This window comes from Prionailurus viverrinus, chromosome B1 (assembly GCF_022837055.1).
Source record: "Prionailurus viverrinus isolate Anna chromosome B1, UM_Priviv_1.0, whole genome shotgun sequence".
NCBI classification, from domain to species: Eukaryota; Metazoa; Chordata; class Mammalia; order Carnivora; family Felidae; genus Prionailurus; species Prionailurus viverrinus.
The window spans coordinates 28,388,973-28,408,845 of NC_062564.1; the positions used below are offsets into that span (position 1 = coordinate 28,388,973).

The window sequence follows — 19,873 nt, forward strand, 5'->3', positions numbered from 1 at the left end:
TCAATATTAAGCAGCAAAATGTAAGCTAGAAAACACGAGAAAGATCAAATAACTTTGACCTACACAAACCATGTAGACCAAAACAATAACTACCCTCTGTGTGTTTTGGTAATAAAAATGCTATTTAAAATGCTTACCTAAATCCAAAGTAAAATGATTCCACTTACACATAAAGTCTCTACTTATTAAAAAGCAGTATTTGCTAGTTTACAGAAGACAACTAATACACTTTTTAAAGACCAGTTTTATGTAAAGATTAGAGAGGAAAAAAAGTCTGAAAATAGAAAGGTCACAAGTATACATGCATAAAATTTTCATAAAATTGACTGTTTAATAATAAATACATGGTATAAGAAGGATCAGGCTGTTTTCAAACTAAAACTTTCTAGTACACCCTTAAATTGTATTTCTTGAGCTTTTCCTTTTGTTGCTCATATTTATTATTCTCAAGGTCTAAAGATACCTGACATAGGAAAAGACTGCCAAAAAAAAAAAAAAAAAAAAAGACAAAAGGTAGGACCATGTAACACCTATTAAGAAATACTTCAGTTTCTGGGTGTCTGGGTGCCTCACTCGGTTAAGTGTCCGACTTCAGCTCAGGTCACGATCTCACGGTTCGTGAGTTCGAGCCCCAACGTCGGGCTCTGTGCTGACAGCTCAGAGCCTGGAGCCTGCTTCAGATTCTGTGTCTCCCTCTCTCTCTGCCTCTCCCTCGCTCACACTCTGTCTCTCAATAAATATTAAAAAAAAAAAAAAAAAAAAGGAAATACTTCAGTTTTATTTCCTGGAATTACAAGGGCTGTAAAGATATATTTTATAACCCTAATCCTTTGCTACCACCCATGAGCAAACCTAAGCATGCTCTTAACCATTACAACTGCCCTTAACCAGAAATATCACTCCTAGAAATCTACCCTGAGAAATTAGTTCAAAAGAAACAAGCTCAAGATACAAAGATATTTGTAATAGCATTACTCAACGTAACACCACCACCAACAAAATGGAAATAATAGCCTTTACATATGACACATCAACCTAGATTAAAAAGCTACTGAAAATTAAGGCAAAATAGAAAATATCTGATATATGAAGTGAAAAAATATATATCTTCTCATTTAGAGAGCCCTCTTGGATTGAAATCCCTTTTATACAAATTTTTTTTTTTCTAACATTAGAAATACACACAAATAATGTAACCAACTTTCAAAGGACTTGTGAAACCTGGTATACTCAATACTTAGGTAAGTAGAAGCTATTCTGAGCACTGTTAAAATCACATTTTCATAAATAGTAAACTCTGGAGTCCTTAACATGGATGGAAAGCATAAAGATCCTTTAATTACTAAATTTCTTGATAACAGACACTTAACTTTTCCCTACCTTATGCTGTAATTTATTTAGCCATTCAACAAACATGTATTTGACAAACATGTATTGAGTGTTTCTCTGTGTGAAAGATTAGGTTACAATGGCAAACAATCATGCAATTGCAATGACACACAATAGCTTTGTCAGAAATAGTGAGTGCTATGGGAATCAAAGGCTAAGCACCAAATTCAAATAGGAAAGTAGAGATAATAGGACTTTTAACCTGCAACCTAAAAGAGGAATAGGATTTACTCAGAAGAGGGAAGGAGCTAAGAAAGAATATTCCACAAAGAGGATACAATATGGGTAAAGGTCAAGAGGCAAGAGAGTAAAGCATGTTAAAAGAGCTACATACAGGCCAATATCACTAAGAGAGAGTACAAGGAAAACAATGATTATGGGTATGAAAGGTAACGGGAGACTAGATCAGGTAAGGCATGGAGATGGCAGGAAAAGATAACCTTCACCTGAAAAGCAATGATGATCAGCCTTAAACAGAGACTGATGTTATCAGACGATTAGAAAAATCACTGACTTCTGTACAGAGAGTGGACAATAAAGAAGTTAAGCCAGGAAACCTTGTAAGCACCTAATCAAGCAATCCACTCATAGTGACCCCAACTAGGGTGGTATGACAGTCTTCGCTGTGTACACTCAGTACTTCCTGCTCTCCTCTGAGCACTTGGAACACCCTATGGCTGGTACAGCCCTGTGACTAGCTCTAGACAATGAGCTGTGAGAGAAAGTGATGTCTCACCTCCAGGCCAGAGGATTTTAACTGCCAAGCAAGATCTTCCAGAGTTCTTTCTCCCTCTGGCACTGAAATCAGTAACACTGGAAATATCAGCTACTCTACCAGCCTGGGTTCTTGAGTGACTGTAAGGAGGTAAGACCCCTGCCAACACATGTTAAACACGTGGTGTGAAAGAGAAACAAACCTTTGTTGTTTTTAAGCCACTGAGATTTTGGCTAAAAAAAAAGAAAAAGAAAACAACAACAAAAACCCAAAAGCCCAAAATTATGTCACTGTGACCAAGTTCCAAACCTTGTGCTTAATACATAATCTAACTGCAGTTTCAAACTCCCTCAGAAATGTAGTCTTAAATCATCAGTCAGGAATTTTTCCATTAACACCAATAAGTATGCCAACATGGACCCTCTCCACCAAAGGAATATGAGGTTATCTGCATAAGACTCCTAGCTTTTCCTCCCTAGAAAGCAGCCTGGCCTAAAACAATCCTTTTCTTTTGCTAATAACTTTCTTGCCTCCACCTTCCTTCTATAAGAACTGTCCAGGGGCGCCTGGGTGGCGCAGTCGGTTAAGCGTCCGACTTCAGCCAGGTCACGATCTCACGGTCCGTGAATTCGAGCCCCGCGTCAGGCTCTGGGCTGATGGCTCAGAGCCTGGAGCCTGTTTCCGATTCTGTGTCTCCCTCTCTCTCTGCCCCTCCCCCGTTCATGCTCTGTCTCTCTCTGTCCCAAAAATAAATAAACGTTGAAAAAAAAAAAAATTTTTTTTAAATAAAAACAAAAAAAAAGAACTGTCCATTTGCTACAACTCCTCGGAATGCCTTGCTCAACAGGATGCTACCTGAATCATAAATCATGTAATAAAGCCAATTAGATCTTCAAATTTACATGAATTTTTGTTATTTAGCAGGAGCAAAGTCATTCTTAAGCAGATCAAAGAGACTAGGTCTATGAGCGGGTCTGTGCTAATGTTTATTTTTAAGTTTATTTGACACAGAGCACATGAATGCAATCAGGGGAGGGGCAGAGAGGGAGAGAGGGAGAGAGAGAGAGAGGAGCTTTGGGCTCCTCGCTCAGTGTGGAGCTGCTGGGGACTGACTCTCACTCTCTCCCTCTCTCCCCCCGCTCCCCACCCCCCCCGCCCCCCCCATCCTCCCTACCCCACTCTCACACTCTAAGAAAAAAAAAAAAAAAAAAAAAAAACAATGAAAGAGAGGAGGGATATCACTAATGACCTTACAAAAGTCAAAGGCTTGCAAGGAAATACTTTTGAAAAATTTTAGACAATGTAGATAATGAAATGGACAAACTCCTAAAAAGATGCAAGGCACCAAAATTAACTCAAGAAGGTAACAGATAATCTGAATAGATCTATAAGAAGAATTTCTATGAGAGCTTCTCACAAAGGAAAGCTCAGGCCCAAATGCCTTTGCTAGTGAATTCTATCCAACATTTAAAGGGAAAATTATATCAAACCTTCACAAACTCTTCCAGAAACAGTGGAAAAGAGAACACTTCACCAATCATTTTATGAGGCCACAAATACCCTCACAGGCATCCAAGAAAACTACAGACTATACCCTCATGAATATAAACATAAAACTCCAGTACAAAATATTAGCTATCTGAATTCCACAACAAATAAAAAAGATTACATACATCATGACCAATAGGATTTATATATATACATATATATAGTCAAGTTAACTAACATACAGTGTATACAAGGTACTCTTGGCTTCAGGAGTAGATTCCCATGATTCACTGCTTGCATACAATACCCAGTGCTCATCCCAACAAGTGCCCTCCTCAATGCCCTCCACCCATTTTCCCCTCCCCCGTCCCCCATCAGCCTTCAACTTGTTCTCTGTATTTAAAAGACTCTTATGGTTTGCCTCCTTCTGTTTGTAACTATTTTCCCCCTTCCCTTCCCCCATGGTTTTAAGTTTCTCAAATTCCACGAGTGAAAACATGATTATCTGTCTTCTCTGACTGACTTACTTCACTTAGCATAATACCCTCCAGTTCTATCCACATTGTTGCAAATGGCAAGATTTTATTCTTTTTCTTTGCCAAGTAGTATTCTGTTGTGTATATATGCCACATCTTCTTTATCCATTCATCAGTTGACAGACATTTGTGCTCTTTCCATAATTTGGCTATTGTTGGCAGCACTGCTATAATATTGGGGTACATGAGTCCCTATGAATCAGCACTCCTGTATCCTCTGGACAATTCCTAGTAGTACTATTGCTGGGTTGTAGGGTAACTCTATTTTTAATTTTTTGAGGAACTCCCACACTGCTTTCCAGAGTGGCTGTACCAGTTTGCATTCCTACCAACAGTAGGATTTTTTCTAAGAATGCCAGGTTGGTTTAACATCTGAAAATCAATTAATGTAATATTAATAAAGAAAAGCATGATCTTCTTAGCAGATGTAGAAAAAGCACTTGATAACATCCAAAACTCATTTAAGATCAAAAACTCTCAACAAACTGGGGCACCTGGGTGGCTCAGTCAGTTGAGCGTCCAACTCTTGGTTTCAGCTCAGGTCATGATCTCACGGTTCATGAGATCGAGCCCTGCATCAGGGTCTGGGCTGACAGTGTGCAGTCTGTCTGGGATTCTCTCTCTGCCCCTCCCCCATTCATGCTATCTCTGTCTCTCAAATAAACAAACTTAAAAAATAATAATAAAATTAAAAAAAAAACTCTCAACAAGCTAGAAGTAGAGGGAAACTTCAACCTGATAATGGGCATCTACAAAATCCAGGCAGCTAAGATCATACATAATGATGGAAGATTGAATGCATTTCCCCTAAGATCAGGAACAAGGCAAAGCTGTTCACTCTCACTACCTGTATTCAACATCCTATTAGCCAGCTCAGAGGGGGTGAGAGGAAAGGAGGGAGGGGGAGAGAAACGACGGAGGGGCGGAGAGAGAAAAAGAGGAAAGAAGGAAGAAAAGGCATTCACATTGGAAAGGACAAATAAATCTGTCCTTATTTACAGATGACATAATCTTTCAAGTAAAAAAACCTATGGAATTCACACAAAAAAACTATAAATAATGAACAAGTTCAGCAAGGTTGCAGAAGATCAAAGTGCAAAAATCTACTGTACTTCTATTTACTAGGAATGAACAATCTAAAAAATCAAATTAACAATTTCACTCACAGTAATATCAAAAAGAATAAAATACTTAGGAATAAATTTAACAAAATACATGTAAGACTTATACATTAAAAGCTACAGGGGCGCCTGGGTGGCTCAGTCGGTTAAGTATCTGACTTCGGCTTAGGTCATGATCTCACGGTTCGTGAGTTTGAGGCCCGCATTAGGATCTGTGCTGACAGTCCAGAGGCTGGAGCCTGCTTAGGATTCTGTGTCTCCCCCCCCACCCCTCTCTCTCTCTGCCCCTCCCCCACTTGCACTGTCTCTCTCTCAAAAATAAACATGAAAAAAAAAAAACCTACAAAACATAGCCAGAAGACATAAAAAACCTATATTGATGAAAAGATATCCATGTTCATTGACTGGAAGACTTAATATTGTTAAGATACCAATTCTCCCCAAATTGACTTACAGATTCAATACAATCCCTATAAAAATCACAACTGGCTCTTTTACACATAGGAATGGACAAGGTGTTGTTAAATTTTATTTGAATGCAAAGAATCCGGGAAAAAAACAAAACAATCTTGGAAAAAGAAGAACAAAAGTGAAGACTTCCACTTTCCCTATTCTGATGCTACAGCAATCAAGAGAGTATGGAATTAAGGATAGACATAGAATCAATGGAACCAAACTGAGATTCTAGAAATAAATTCATTCATAGTCAACTGATAATCAACAAGCAGGCCAATGCAAATCAGTGGGAAAAGACAGTCTTTTCAAGAAATGGCGTGGGGACAACTGAATAACCACACACAAAAAGATGAAGTTAGACCCTTATGTTAAACCATACACAAAAAAATCAACTCAAACATATCACAGACCTAAATATAAGAGCTAAAACTATAAAACTCTTGCAAGAAAACATAAGAGTAAATTTTCACGACCTTGAGTTAGGCAAAGATTTCCTACATATGACACCAAGAATGCAAGTGATACTGGATCAAGAAACTGTACTCAGAATCTATAAGGAACTCTTACAAATCAATAGGAAGAAAACAATGAAAAATGGGCAAAAAAATATGAATAGACATTTGTCCCAAGATGACCCATGAAGAGGCCAAAAAGCAAATGAAATGACGCTCAACATCATTAGTCATTAGGGAACTGCATATTAAAACCACAATGATACCATTTTACAACCACTAGAATGGCTATAATAAAAAAGACAAGAAATAAGTCTTAACAAGAATAAAAAAAATAGAACCCTCATGCATTGATGGTTAAGAATGGAAAATGGTACAGCCATTTTAGTAACTTCTTAAAAAGTTAAAGCATAAAATTACCACATGACTCAGAAGTTCTGTTCTTAGGTCCTCTATCCAAGAGAAAAAAACGAAACCAAAAACAAGTCCACACAAAAGCTTGTACATCAACGTTCATAGCAGAACTATTCATAATAGCCAATAAATGGAAATAATCCAGATGTCCATTAACTCATGAATGGATAAACAAACTGTAGTATACCCATACGGTGGATTACTCTTCAGCAATAAAACAGAATGAAGTACTGATACATGCTACAGATAGATGAATCCTGGACAAAATATCAGCAAATTGAATGCCACAACAAATAAAAAAGATTATACACCAACCAAGAAGGATTTATTCCAAGAATGCAAGGCTGATTTTATCTGAAAAATCAATAAATATAATATGCCATGTTAATAGCATAAACAAAAAGAACATGATCATCTCAATAAATGCTAAGTAGAAGAAGCCACCCACTACAGGCCACTTATTATACAATTCCATTTATGTGAAACATCCAGAAAAAGCAAATATATAGAGAAAGAAAGCTATTGGTTATCTGGGGCTAGGGTGGGAACAAGAAGAGAATGGGCACAAAGCATCTTTTCAGGGTGTTGGAAATGTTCTAAAATTGAATTATATCAATAGTTGCACAATTCTCTAAATGTACTAAAAATATTTGAATTGTACATTTAAAATGAGTGAACTATATGGTATATAAACTTCAACAAAGTTATTCTCTGAAAAGATAATAACCTAAATTCTAACTACAACACAAGATGATTAATATCTTAAAAGCAATATACTCTCTTATCACTGTATAATGTTGAACTAAAAAATGAACTTGTTGGGGTGCCTGAGTGACTCAGTCAGTTAAGTGTCCAACTCTTGATTTCGACCCAGGTCATGATCTCATGGTTCATGCTTGGGATCCATCCTTCCTTCCTTCCTTCCTTCCTTCCATCCTTCCTTCCTCCCTCCCTCCCTTCCTTCCTCTCTCTCTCTCTCCCCCCCATTGTTCCCAGCAAGCAAGTGCATGCACACACTCCCTCAAAACAAAACAAAACAAAAACTTTATAAAAAATGAACTTCCCATGATTAAATAAATGGTTTCCTGAAAAATAAAAACAGTCCTAAACAGTCAATTTTTTACTGACCAGAATTTTGTTTAGAGCCTGATGATCCTCCATGTTCTAGCTTTGCTTTCTTCTTCTTTGATGATGATGATGATGACTCAGAAGATACTGCACGTTTTTCTACTACAGGAGTGGAAAGAGCTCGTTTTTTGAACAGCTCTCGTTCTCTCAACAGGCTTGGATCCATATTTCTGCAAAGATAAAAGTAAATATATTCAATCCAGATTCTAATCACTCAAACCTATAGGCCAAATCCATAGGTCCCAAGAAGAATTACTTCCAAACAAAATTACCTTTTATTATAAGTTCTCCAGCACTTGTTTTAATTCACTTAGTGATTCACTTAACAATCTTCAGTTAGTGCCAGGCACTATGCTAGGCACTAATAAAGAGAAATAGAATTAGTCTCTAAAGCTCTAGGAACTGCACTGTCCCATATGATACCCACTGGTCACATGTGCCTATGGAACACATGAAATGGGGCTAGAGTTGAAACGTACACACTAGATCTAAAAGATTTAGCACAAAAGAACTTTTAAAACTACTGATGAGATTTTTTAAGTTCATTTTTTTGAGAGAGAGAGAGAGAGAGAGAGAGCACGCAGGGGAAGGGCACAGAGATAGGGAGAGAGAGAATCTGCGCTGACAGCACAGAGCCTGACACAGGGCTCCATCTCATGAACCGTGAGATCAGGACCTGAGCTGATATCAAGAGTTGGACACTTAGCCTACTAAGCCGAGACACCTCATGAGGAGATATTTTATCACATGTTGATGTGATAATATTTTGGATATCTTAGGTTAAAAAAAATATTAAAACTAATTTCCCCCAACTATATGATCATCTCAATAAATGCAGAAAAAGCATTTGACAAAATACAAAATCTGTTCAGGATAAAAACTCTCAACGAAGTGGGTTTAGGGGGAACATATCTCAACATAACATAATAAAGATCAAAATGAAAAACTCAAAGCTCACATCATACTCCATGGTAAAAAAACTGAGAGCTTTTTCTCCAAGATCAGGAATAAGACAAGGATGTCCACTCTCACCAGTTTTATTCAATATAGCAGTGGAAGTTCTAGATACAGCAAACAGACAAGAAAAATAAGAAGCATCCAAACTTGTAATGAAAATGTGAAACTGTCATTATTTCCAGAAGACATGATACTATATACAGAAAACTCTAAAGACTCCACCAAAAAATTAGTAAGTGAATTCAATATAGTTGTAGGATACAAAATTAATGTACAGAAATCTGTTCTGTTCCTATACACTAATAACAAAGTAGGAGAAAGAGAAATTAAGAAAACAATCCCATTTACAATTGTACCAAAAAGAATTAAATACTCAGGAATAAATTTAACCAAGGAGATCAAAGACCTACATACACTCTGAAAACTAAAGGACACTGATGAAAGAAACTAAAGGTGAAACAAATAGATATTCCATGCTCATGGATTAGAAGAACATCATTAAAATGTCCTTACTACCCAAAGCCATTTTCAGATTCAATGCAATCCCAATCAAAATACCAATAGCATTTTTCACAAAACTAGAATAAGATAATCCTAAAATTTGTATGAAACCACAAAAAACCCTGAATAGCCAAAAGAATCTTGAAAAAGAAGCACAAAAAACTGGAGGTATCATGATCCCAGGTATCAGGATATACTACAAAGCTACAGTAATCAAACAGTATGGTGCTGACCCAAAAAGAGATACATAGATCATCAGAACAGAAGAGAGAGGCCAAAAATAAACCGACCCTTACTGGTCAATGAATTCATGACAAAGGAAGCAAGAACATACAATGGGAAAAAGAATCTTCAACAAATGGTGCTGGGAAAACTAGACACCTACAGGCAAAAAAGAAACTGAACCACTTTCTTACACCATACACAAAAATAAACTAAAATGGATTAAAGACCAAATGTGAGACCTGAAACCTTAAAACTCCTAAAAGAAAAATACAGACAGTAATCTGCTGGACACTGGCCTTGGCAACACTTTTCTAGATGTGTCGCCTCAGGCAAGGGAAACAAAAGCCAAAATAAACTATTGGGACTTCATCAAAACAAAAAGCTTGTGCACAGCAAAGGAAACCATCAACAAAACAAAAAGATAACCTGCTGAATGGGAGAAGATAATTGCAAATGATATATCTGATAAGGGGTTAATATCCAAAATAAAGAACTTATATCACACACACACACACACACACACCAAAAAAAACCCCACAAATAATTCAATTAAAAATGCGTAGAGGACCTGAATAGACATTTTTCAAAGATGACATACAAATGGCCAACAGACACATGAAGAGATACTTAATATTACTAATCATCAAGGAAATGCAAATCAAAACCACAATAAGATATCTCCTCACACCAGTCAGAATGGCTGTTATAAAAAAGAAATAACATGTGCAGACAAGGATGTGGAGAAAAAGCAACCCTCATGCACTACCAATGGGAATGCAAACTGGTACAGCCACTGTGGAAAACAGTATAGAGGTTCCAAAAAATTAAAAATAGATACACTATATGATCCAATAATTTCCCTGGTATTTACCCAAAGAAAACAAAAGCACTATCAAAGAGATAAATGCAGCCCTGTTTATGGCAGCATTCTTTACAATCGCCAAGATATGGAAGCAACCCAACTGTATTAACAGATAAATGGACAAAGAAAATAAATGTGGCGTGTGTAATGTGTAGACACATATATATGTGTATACATACATGTGTATGTATGTATACACACATATATGTATACACATACATATATGTATACATACACATATATGTGTGTACACACACATACTCACACAATGGACTAGGAGCCACAAAAAGAATGAGATCTTGCCCTCTGAGACAAGGGTGGACCTAGAGGATATTATACTAAGCAAAATAAGCAGAGAGGTAAATACTATATGATTTCATTTACACATGTCATCTAAAAAACAAATGAACAGACTCTTAAATACAGAGAACAAGCTGGTGGTTGCCAGAGGAGAGGTTGGTGGGGGGATGGGCAAAATAGGTAAAGGGTATTAAAAAGTATAAACTTAAAAATAAATAAAAAGTATAAACTTCCAGTTATTTTTTTTTTCAAACTTCCAGTTATAAAATAAATATGTTGCGGAAATGAAAAGTACAGCATTAGGGAATATACTCAATAATAATGCAATAATGTTGCATGGTGATAAACGGTGGCTGTACCTATCACAGAGAGCATTTAGTAATGTATGTAACTGTTGAATCAACATGTTGTACACCTAGGGGTGCCCAGGTGGTTCAGTCAATCGTCCGACTCTTGATTTCGCCTCAGGTCATGATCTCACGGTTTTCACGGGTTTGAGCCCCCCACATCAGGCTCTGTGCTGGCAACACGGAGCCTGCTTGGGACAGAGAATCTCTGTCTTCCCCTTTCCCACTTGTGTTCTCTCTCAAATAATAAAATAAAAACTTAAAAAAAAATGCTATATACCTAAAACTAATATAACATTGTATGTCAATTATACTTCAATAAAGACAAATTAAAACTGATTTTTTTTTAATTAAAACATTTTACAGGCCACCTGGGTGGCTCAGTTGGTTAAGTGTCCAACACTTGGTTTCGGCTCAAGTTGTGATGTTGGTGAGTTCAAGCTTGCATCCAGCTTTGCACTGACCATGTGGAGTCTGCTTGGGATTCTCTCCCTCTCTCTCTGCCCCTCCCCTGCACACATAGGCACACTCTCTCCCTAACTAAATAAACATGTTTTAAAAACAAATTTTTAAACTACATGTGTGGCTCATGTTTGCAGCTCTCATTGTATTTCTATTGGACAACACTGCTCTAGAAACATCAGACTACTCGGCAGAAGTTAGGAAGCAGATATAGGTTCATTGGGGGGAAAATCATAGGAATTACTTATAAGTGAAAAGATGTCTTTTAAAACTGGTGAATTCTTGGGGCGCCTGGGTGGCTCAATGGGTTGAACATCGGACTCTTGATTTTGGCTTAGGTCATGATCCCAGAGTTGTGGGATCAACCTGAGTCAGGCCCCGTGCTGACCGTGGAACCTTCTTAAAATTCTTTCTCTCTCTTTTTCTCTCCCCCGCTCCCCGCCCCCTCTGCCCCACTCCTCTGCTCCCTCTCACTCTCTCAAAAAACAAAACAAAAATTTGTTTTTTTAATTAAAAAAAGGGGCACTCAGTGGCTCAGTAGATTAAGCATCTGACTTGATTTCAGCTAAAATCATGATCTCACAGTTCATGAGTTCAATCCCCACATCAGGCTCTGTGGTGATAGCACAGAGCCTGCTTGGGATTCTCTGTCTCCCTCTCTCTTTTCCACACCCCACACTAGCTCTCATATAAACATTAAAAAAATAATACTAATAAAAAATAAATTTAAAAAATTAAATTAAAAAAGACCTGGTGAACTCTATGTCATTGTGTGATAAGAAGGCTTGATTACAATTTGTTAGAAATATCTACAGAAAATTCCTGATTTAGAGGGAGGTGGCACTAGATCTCTTCTTTTGTTTTTTTCCCCAGTTCTAAAACTTCAGAGTCCTAAGCAACTTTAGTACAGCCAGGGAAGCCACAGATCATTCAACAAGTTTTTGGGTTTTTTTGTTTTTGTTTAATGTTTATTTTTAAGAGACAGCATGAGCAGGGGAGAGAGAGGGAGACACAGAACTGGAAGCAGGCTCCAGCTGTCAGCACAGAGCCCGACACAGGACTCAAACCCACAAACCTTGAGATCATGACTGAGCTGAAAACCAAGAGTGGGCCGCTTAACTGAACCACCCAGGTGCCCCACAAGTATTTTAAAATGTTCCTTTCTTCAGGCACCTGGGTGGCTCAGTCAGCTAAGCAGCCCACTCTTGGGTTTCAGCTCAGGTCATGATCTCACCATTCATGGGTTTGAGCCTCAAGTCGGGCTCTGTGGAGCCCGTTTGGGAGTCCCTCTCTCCCTGCCCTTCCCCTACTCTTGGTCTGTCTCTGAAAATAAATAAACTTAAAAAAAAAATGTTTAGGGGCACCTGGGTGGCTCAGTCGGCTAAGTGGCCAACTCTGGCTCAGATTATGATCTCATGGCTCCTAAGTTCGAGCCCAGCATGGGGCTCTCTGCTATCACTGCAAAGCCCTCTTCAGATCCTCTGTCACCCACTCTCTCTGCCCCTCCCCGGCTCGTGCTCGCCCTCTCTCAAAAATAAATATTAAAAAAATAATAATAAAAAGAATTAAAAAATAAAAATCTCAATCTGTCAAAAAAATTTTTTCTAAATAAATAAAAAATAAAATGTTCTTCTCTTATTTTACAATCCAGTAACTGCACTACTCGGTATTTACCCAAAGAATAGGAAAACTCTAATTTGACAAGATATATCATCCCTATGTTTATTGCAGCATTATTTACAATAGTCAAATTATGGAACCAGCCCAAGTGTCCATTAGTAGATGAATAGATAAAGAAGATGAGGTACACATTATATATATATATATATATATACACACACACACACGTATGTACACAATGCAATATTATTCAGCCATAAAAAATAATGAAATCTTGCCATTTGCAACAACACAGATGGATCTAGAGAGTATAATGCTAAGTAAAACAAGCCAGCCAAAGAAAGACAAATACCATATGATTTCACTCATGTGTGGAATTTAAGAAACAAAACAAAGGGGAAAAAAAAAAAAAAGACAACCCAAAAAAGAGTCTTAACTATAGAGAACAAATTGATGGTTACCAGAGGGGAGGTGGGCAGGGGATGGGGAAAATAGAGAAGGGAATTAACAGTATACTTATCTTTTTTTGTTTGTTTGTTTCTTTATTTTGAGAGACCGTGCAAGCGAGAGCAGGGGAGGGGCAGAGAGGGAGAGAATCCCAAGCAGGCTTTGCGTGCTGTCAGCACGGAGCTCCATCAGAGGCTCAAAACCCCCAAACCGTGAGATCATGACCTGAGTCAAAATCAAGAGCCGTATGCTCAACCACCTGAGCCACCCAGGTGCCCCAAAGGTACACTTATGTTGATGAGCATGGAGTAATATATGGAACTGGTGAATCATTATATTGTACACCTGAAACTAATGTAACATTGTACGTTAACTACACTGGAATTGAAATTTTAAAAAGTTCCTCTCTTCAGACCCATAAGCACAGGATAAACTGATGGTTGCCAAAGGAGGGATTGATGAGGGATATGAAAATGGGCAAAATGGGTGAAAGGGAGTAGGCTATCGAGGCCTCCAGTTAAGGAAAGAATAAATCACCAGGATGAAAAGTTTAGCACACGGAATAGAGTCAATGGTACTATAACAGCACTGTATGGTGACAGATGGTAGCTACACTTCTGGCGAGCACAGCATAAGGCACAGAGTTGTACAAATCACTATTCATCACTATTCTGTATATTCGAAGCTAATGTAACATTGTGTGTCAATTATACCTCTACAAAGAAAAAAAGTTCCTCTCTTGTTTGAACTCTCCTAGAACACCATGGAGTCTAGGAAGCACACAAACTGACCACGTAAATGATTTCTGCATTCTTCACAAGTAGGGAAGGAAGGTCTGGGAGGAAAAAGATTGTATCTTAATTTTGAAAGCCTTCATGCACAGAGTAGCTCAATAAATATTTGTTAAATGAATAACGAACACAAAAACACCTTTAAATTGCTCTAGCCTCGTTACAGGTTTCACAGGCCTTTATTAAATGTCTTGTGTTTGTGGCCTCAATCTTTGTGTACTTGTCTTGTGTTTGCATAACTCCCAAGCTTTGAAGGGTTCTGGAAGATAAACCCTTGCCTTCACGTAGCTTAAGCTGAACAACATGAAAGGATTGAGCACCTCACTTAAAAAGCAATGGATAAAATGTGACTCAGAGTGGTAAAAGTTAAAAATGTAATAAGCACTGATAAGAAACAATCAGAGTAAACTTTATTTGAGTGAGAATCACAGGCACTGGAATCCAAGGACCTGACTTCTCTCAGTACTCCTCTCTAAACTGCAACATGACCCTAGGCAATCCACTAGACCTAAATCCAATTTTATCATAGGCAAAATGAAGACACTTACCAATACTGTCTACATCTAACCCAACTTTAAAATGAGACATGAAAAGCATTTTTTTAAAAATAAAGCAATACAGGGGCGCCTGGGTGGCGCAGTCGGTTGGGCGTCCGACTTCAGCCAGGTCACGATCTCGTGGTCCGGGAGTTCGAGCCCCGCGTCAGGCTCTGGGCTGATGGCTCAGAGCCTGGAGCCTGTTTCCGATTCTGTGTCTCCCTCTCTCTCTGCCCCCTCCCCCATTCATGCTCTGTCTCTCTCTGTCCCAAAAATAAATAAACGTTGAAAAAAAAAAATTAAAAAAAAAAAAAAAGAAACATCCCCTCCCCCCCCAAAAAAAAAAAAAGCAATACAAGTATGTGTTATTTCAGTGTTACTATTCTGGGTTGGATCTGAAAAAAAAGGATTATACCAGGGTGAAGAAGGTGGGAGACAGTCCTGGGGGGGGGGAGGGAAAGTGTGAGAGAAAAAAGGAGAAATCGCAAGTGATAAAGTGGGGGCAACAAGCCTAAAACAGAAAATATGTGTAGATGTTTATTTCACCTTGTAAAGACAGGTAATTAAACCAGGCTTTTAATCATGATTTCAACACACTTAAAAGCCTTGCAGTTCACAAAAACCCTAAATCTTTACAGCATTTGAGCCTCACAACTCTTTGAGACGAAACCTGTTAGTTTTACTCCTTATTTTAATCTGTGAAATCTGAAGTGAAGAGGTACAGTTAAGGTCACACACCTGTAAGTACCTAGGCCAGGACATGAATACCCTGCCTACTAAATCAAATGCGTCCTACTCCAGACCTGAAATGCTGGTAAAGACCTCTAAAACAAAGGCGACCTGTGTGACACGGGTACCATTCAATGGCACCTAGAGCAAAAGACTTAATGTCCTCTTTCTCACCATCGCATGCTCCACCTAACTTTTCCTTTTTTTCAGAGTACTCAAACAATTTGTCCTGTTTTACATACACTGACTTGGGTAGTAGACAGGATACATCACCATGCCCATTTTCCGTAACAACAACAACAAAAATCATCAGCACAACTCGGGGATCAAGTGTTCCTCCATGGATGGTCACTGGGAAGCCAAAACTTAAATCAGAACCTTCTGGCTCGAAATCACACGTTCTTTCCACGGTATCGTTCGATTTTTCTTCAACCTTTCTACTTTTCCTTCTTTCCCTGCGTAAGCCCCAGAGCGGCCCCTGGCACCGAAGAATACTGCTAAGAACAGTCAGCAAGGTATGAAATGAGACTGCCTACCTCTTAAATGACAGGAATGTAGGGTCGGACGAAAAGGTACCGTAGCGTTTTGATTTGGAACAGGTCTTTAGACTTTGCAGACAACTGTAATAACTGAAGTCTAGGAATCATTACAAACCAAGTCTCCAACAGGCAGCTTAAAAAAAAAATCGTGAAGATGCATCTAAATCACAGCCTTTAGCTGGACACCGTGGTTCCCCAAACTCCACACACGTTTCGCTCGGCTACTGTTAATGTAAAGTCGGAGGCTAAGAAGAGACACAATCAGCTCTTCGACTGCCAATATCCTCTCTTTCCAACCCAAAAGTTTGCTCAATGGATCTCCGGCCTAAAAGACAATGCCCCCAAGAAGTTGTTACTGTGTTTAGTGTTTCGCGCAGAGAACCGCGGCCCCCAGCCTCCGGAGAGATGGAAGACTAGCTCGCCGCTCGGGAGGAGGCGGTCCTGAGGAACAACAGGCCGGGGCTCCGCTCCCCTCACCCGGCGGCTGCAGCCCCTACCTGAGCGAGGAGGGCCACCCCACGCGACCGGCCGCCGCCTCCCAGCGCCTCCACCTCGACCAGCCGCCCACGCCCGCGTGGCCACAGCTTCCTGCTTCTCGTCAGGGCCCCGCCTGCCCGTACGCACTCCCAGCGCAGCCCCGCCAGGCCGGGGTCTCGGCACTGGCGGCAGCGGCAGCGGCGGCTGCAGCTAAGGCGGCGCGACTCGGCCCCGGACTCCGCCCGCCACTTCCTGATCAGGCTACTAGGAGCTCAGTCCCGGCAGGCACCGCGGCGCCCCCGCCGCCGAAAACGCGCATGCGTCATCACGTGCGCCGACCGGGGTACCGCGGGCGGGCAATCAGCCGTCTGGGGCGTCCTGGATTTCTAAAACAACTAGGGGTTAGGGGGGCGGGGCGGAGAATGAGACAAGTGGCTCGAGAGTAGCCATTGCTAAAAGAAGAAAATCTTTCCTTTGCAGAAGTTTAAAGCTACCAGATCCTCCTCCAGCGTGCTCTGGAATCTGTTTAACCCAAGTGGCAATGCGATCTTTCAAGTTGAGTATCTACCAGGTGTTTTGTACTTTTTATCGAATGCTAGTCACCAGCACCTAAGTCACCAGTTCCAGCTGTCTTACAAGTGAGGAAACTACAGGCCCAGTGAAGCTAAATGACTTGCTCAACACAGCACAGTTAGCTAGCAAAGGCAAATACGGACGTGGAGCCTGGCTTCTAAAATCCACGCCTATGAAAACCCTTAGAAAAGGATTTCGAATTCAGAAGCAAAGAGGTAGGAATAAAGCCACGAAAAAGATAATTGACGTTACCCACAGCCATCACTGTATTAGAGTGTGTCAAATTTCTGTGGCCTTTCACTCTTATTATGTATTAGAGTGTGTCGAAGTTCCTGTGGCTGTCATTCCACTCTTATAACCTAAAGCGGCATCAAAGCCAGTACTCAACTATTCTGTATTTAGTGTTTAATTACTTAGTACTGGTTAGTCAAATACTTAACCTGTGCCTCAGTTTTCTCACCTGAGAAATGGGAATAATAATTGTACTACCATAATGGGGTACTTGCATTGGACTGTTGTGTATATTAAATGAGATAATACATAAATTTTTATTCAAAATTCGGAAATAAAGCCAAAAGGTGATTTGTTTGTGGCTTTTTGAAATTAGTTTCATCCTAGAGGATTTTCTAATAAAGCCACTTGATGTTCATCTGAGGCCCTCAGGAAATGTAACTTTGCTGGAATAGTACAACCCAGTAAAGTCAGAGATAGGTTAAAAAAAAAAAACACACACAACAACAACTAATGAGAAATAGGGAGAAGGAGCAGGCACCAAGTGAAAAATAGAGACATGGCTATTTGTAATATACTTAAAGCCTCCACCATTGATGTTTAAACTTTTTTTTTAATGTTTGTTTATTTTTGAGAGAGAGAGGGACAGAACACAAGTGGGGGAGGGGCAGAGAGAGAGGGAGACACAGAATCCAAAGCAGGCTCCAGGCTCTGAGCTATCAGCACAGAGCCCAACAGGGGGCTCGAACCCACAAACCCATGACCTCAGCCAAAGTGGGACGCTCAACCAACTGAGCCACCCAGGTGCCCCACCACCACTGGTGTTTAAATAAATCTTTATAATAATTCAGACCACCTACATATTGGCAGCCTCAGTACTTCCAGGTTAGTGTCAAATTTTATGAAGAATGATCCAAGCCACTAATATAATAGCAATTCATGTCTTACCTCATGAATGAATATAATACCCTGCATACTCTTTGGTGGGAAGTATGGTGACTTCTTTTTGTTTTGTTTTTTTTTTAATTTTTCAAATGTTTACTTTTGAGGGAGAGAGTGCAAGTGGGGTAGGGGCAGAGAAGAGGTAGAGAGAGAATCACAAGCAGACTCTGTGCTGTCAGCGCAAAGCCCAACATGGGGCCTGAACTCATGAACCCTGAGGTCATGACCTGAGCCAAAGTCAGACACTCAAACAACAGAGCCATCCAGGCACCCCATCAGAGAAATGTAATTTGCATATTTTATGAAACACTCTTCTGTCCTAACCTACTACCCCAACTCAGTATAATCACAGGATTCTAATATAGTGAATTAATGTTTTTACTATTTTATTTAATTGTGATATATAACAAAATTTGCCATTTCAACCATTTTATTTGCTTTTAATTATTATTTTCTTTTAGAGAGTGTGCAATTGGGGGAGGGGGCAGAGGGAGAGAAAGAGAGAATCTTAAACTGAGTGTGGAGCCCAATGCAGGGCTCAATCCCATGACCCTGGGATCATGACCTGAGCTGAAATCAAGAGTTGAGCACTCAACTGACTGAACCACCCAGGCGCTCCTCAACCATTTTAAAGTATATAATTTGGTGGCATTAACTACATTCATAATCTAGTACAACCATCATTACAGTTTCAAAAATTTTTCATCACCCCAAACAGAAACTTTGTACTCATGAAGCAATAACCTGCCATTCCTTCCTCCCTCCAGCTCCCAGTAATTCCTAATCTACATTCCATCTCTATGAATTTTCCCTAATTCTACATATTTTATACAAGTAGAATAATACAATATTTGTCTCTTACTGTCTGGCTTATTTCACTTAATATAATGTTTTCAAGGAACATCCATGTTGTAGCATGTATCAGAACTTTATTCTTTTTTATGTAGCAGTTTAATTTTACAACTTAATTTTTCACATTATGTAATTGCTTAGGAGAGGAAAACTGAAGACAAATAAGTTTCCTTCATTCTACCATCAAATAATAATTGCCTTTCAACTCCCCTCACCTGTTACTCTATCTCAACACATGAAATAGATACCTAAATTCTCAAAATAGCCAAATTAGCAAATTTAGCTTAGAAAAGCAAATTAGTTCACATCCACACAATCAAAAGCTAAAGTAAGTATTTTGCTTATCACCTGTCCTGGATTTCCCTAGCATTAACTGTTTCTGCTCCATTAGAGCCTTTTCCCCCAGCCTTCTTAGCCTACCCAACCCTGTAAATATCTTCCCAGGTCCCTGCTTCCTTCTCAAACATTCATCCCATAAAGGAGGAATAGTCTTTTTTCCCCTACCTCATTGTAAGTTTTCCAGCAGGGGCCCTGTAATTAGACTAATACAAGATAAATTAACAAAAGAAAGACAAACAAGTTTATTAATGAGCATCACACATACACATGGGAGTACCTGGAGATGAGTAACTCAAAGGGGTGGATAGAACTTGAGCTTATTTAGCATTTTAACAAAAGAACAATAACAAAAGAACTGACTGGCTCAGTCAGTAGAGCATGTATCTCTTGATCGCAGGGTTGTAGCTTCAGGCCCCATACTGGGTATAGAGATTACTTAAAAAT

At 39.3% G+C, this 19,873-nt stretch overlaps 1 protein-coding gene across 2 annotated transcripts in view; it reads right to left on the bottom strand.

The window, feature by feature from the left end:
* Positions 1-16,748, bottom strand: part of GTF2E2 (general transcription factor IIE subunit 2) — a 79,185-nt gene extending 62,437 nt beyond the window's left edge. For both annotated transcript variants that reach the window (XM_047856847.1, XM_047856848.1), the window contains exons 1-2: positions 16,513-16,748; positions 7,700-7,869 (exon numbers count right to left, since the gene is read on the bottom strand). In XM_047856847.1, the coding sequence (XP_047712803.1) occupies positions 7,700-7,865 (166 nt within the window). In that variant the 5' untranslated portion in view covers positions 7,866-7,869; positions 16,513-16,748. The remainder of the gene's footprint in view (positions 1-7,699; positions 7,870-16,512) is intronic.
* Positions 16,749-19,873: the final 3,125 nt, after the last annotated feature.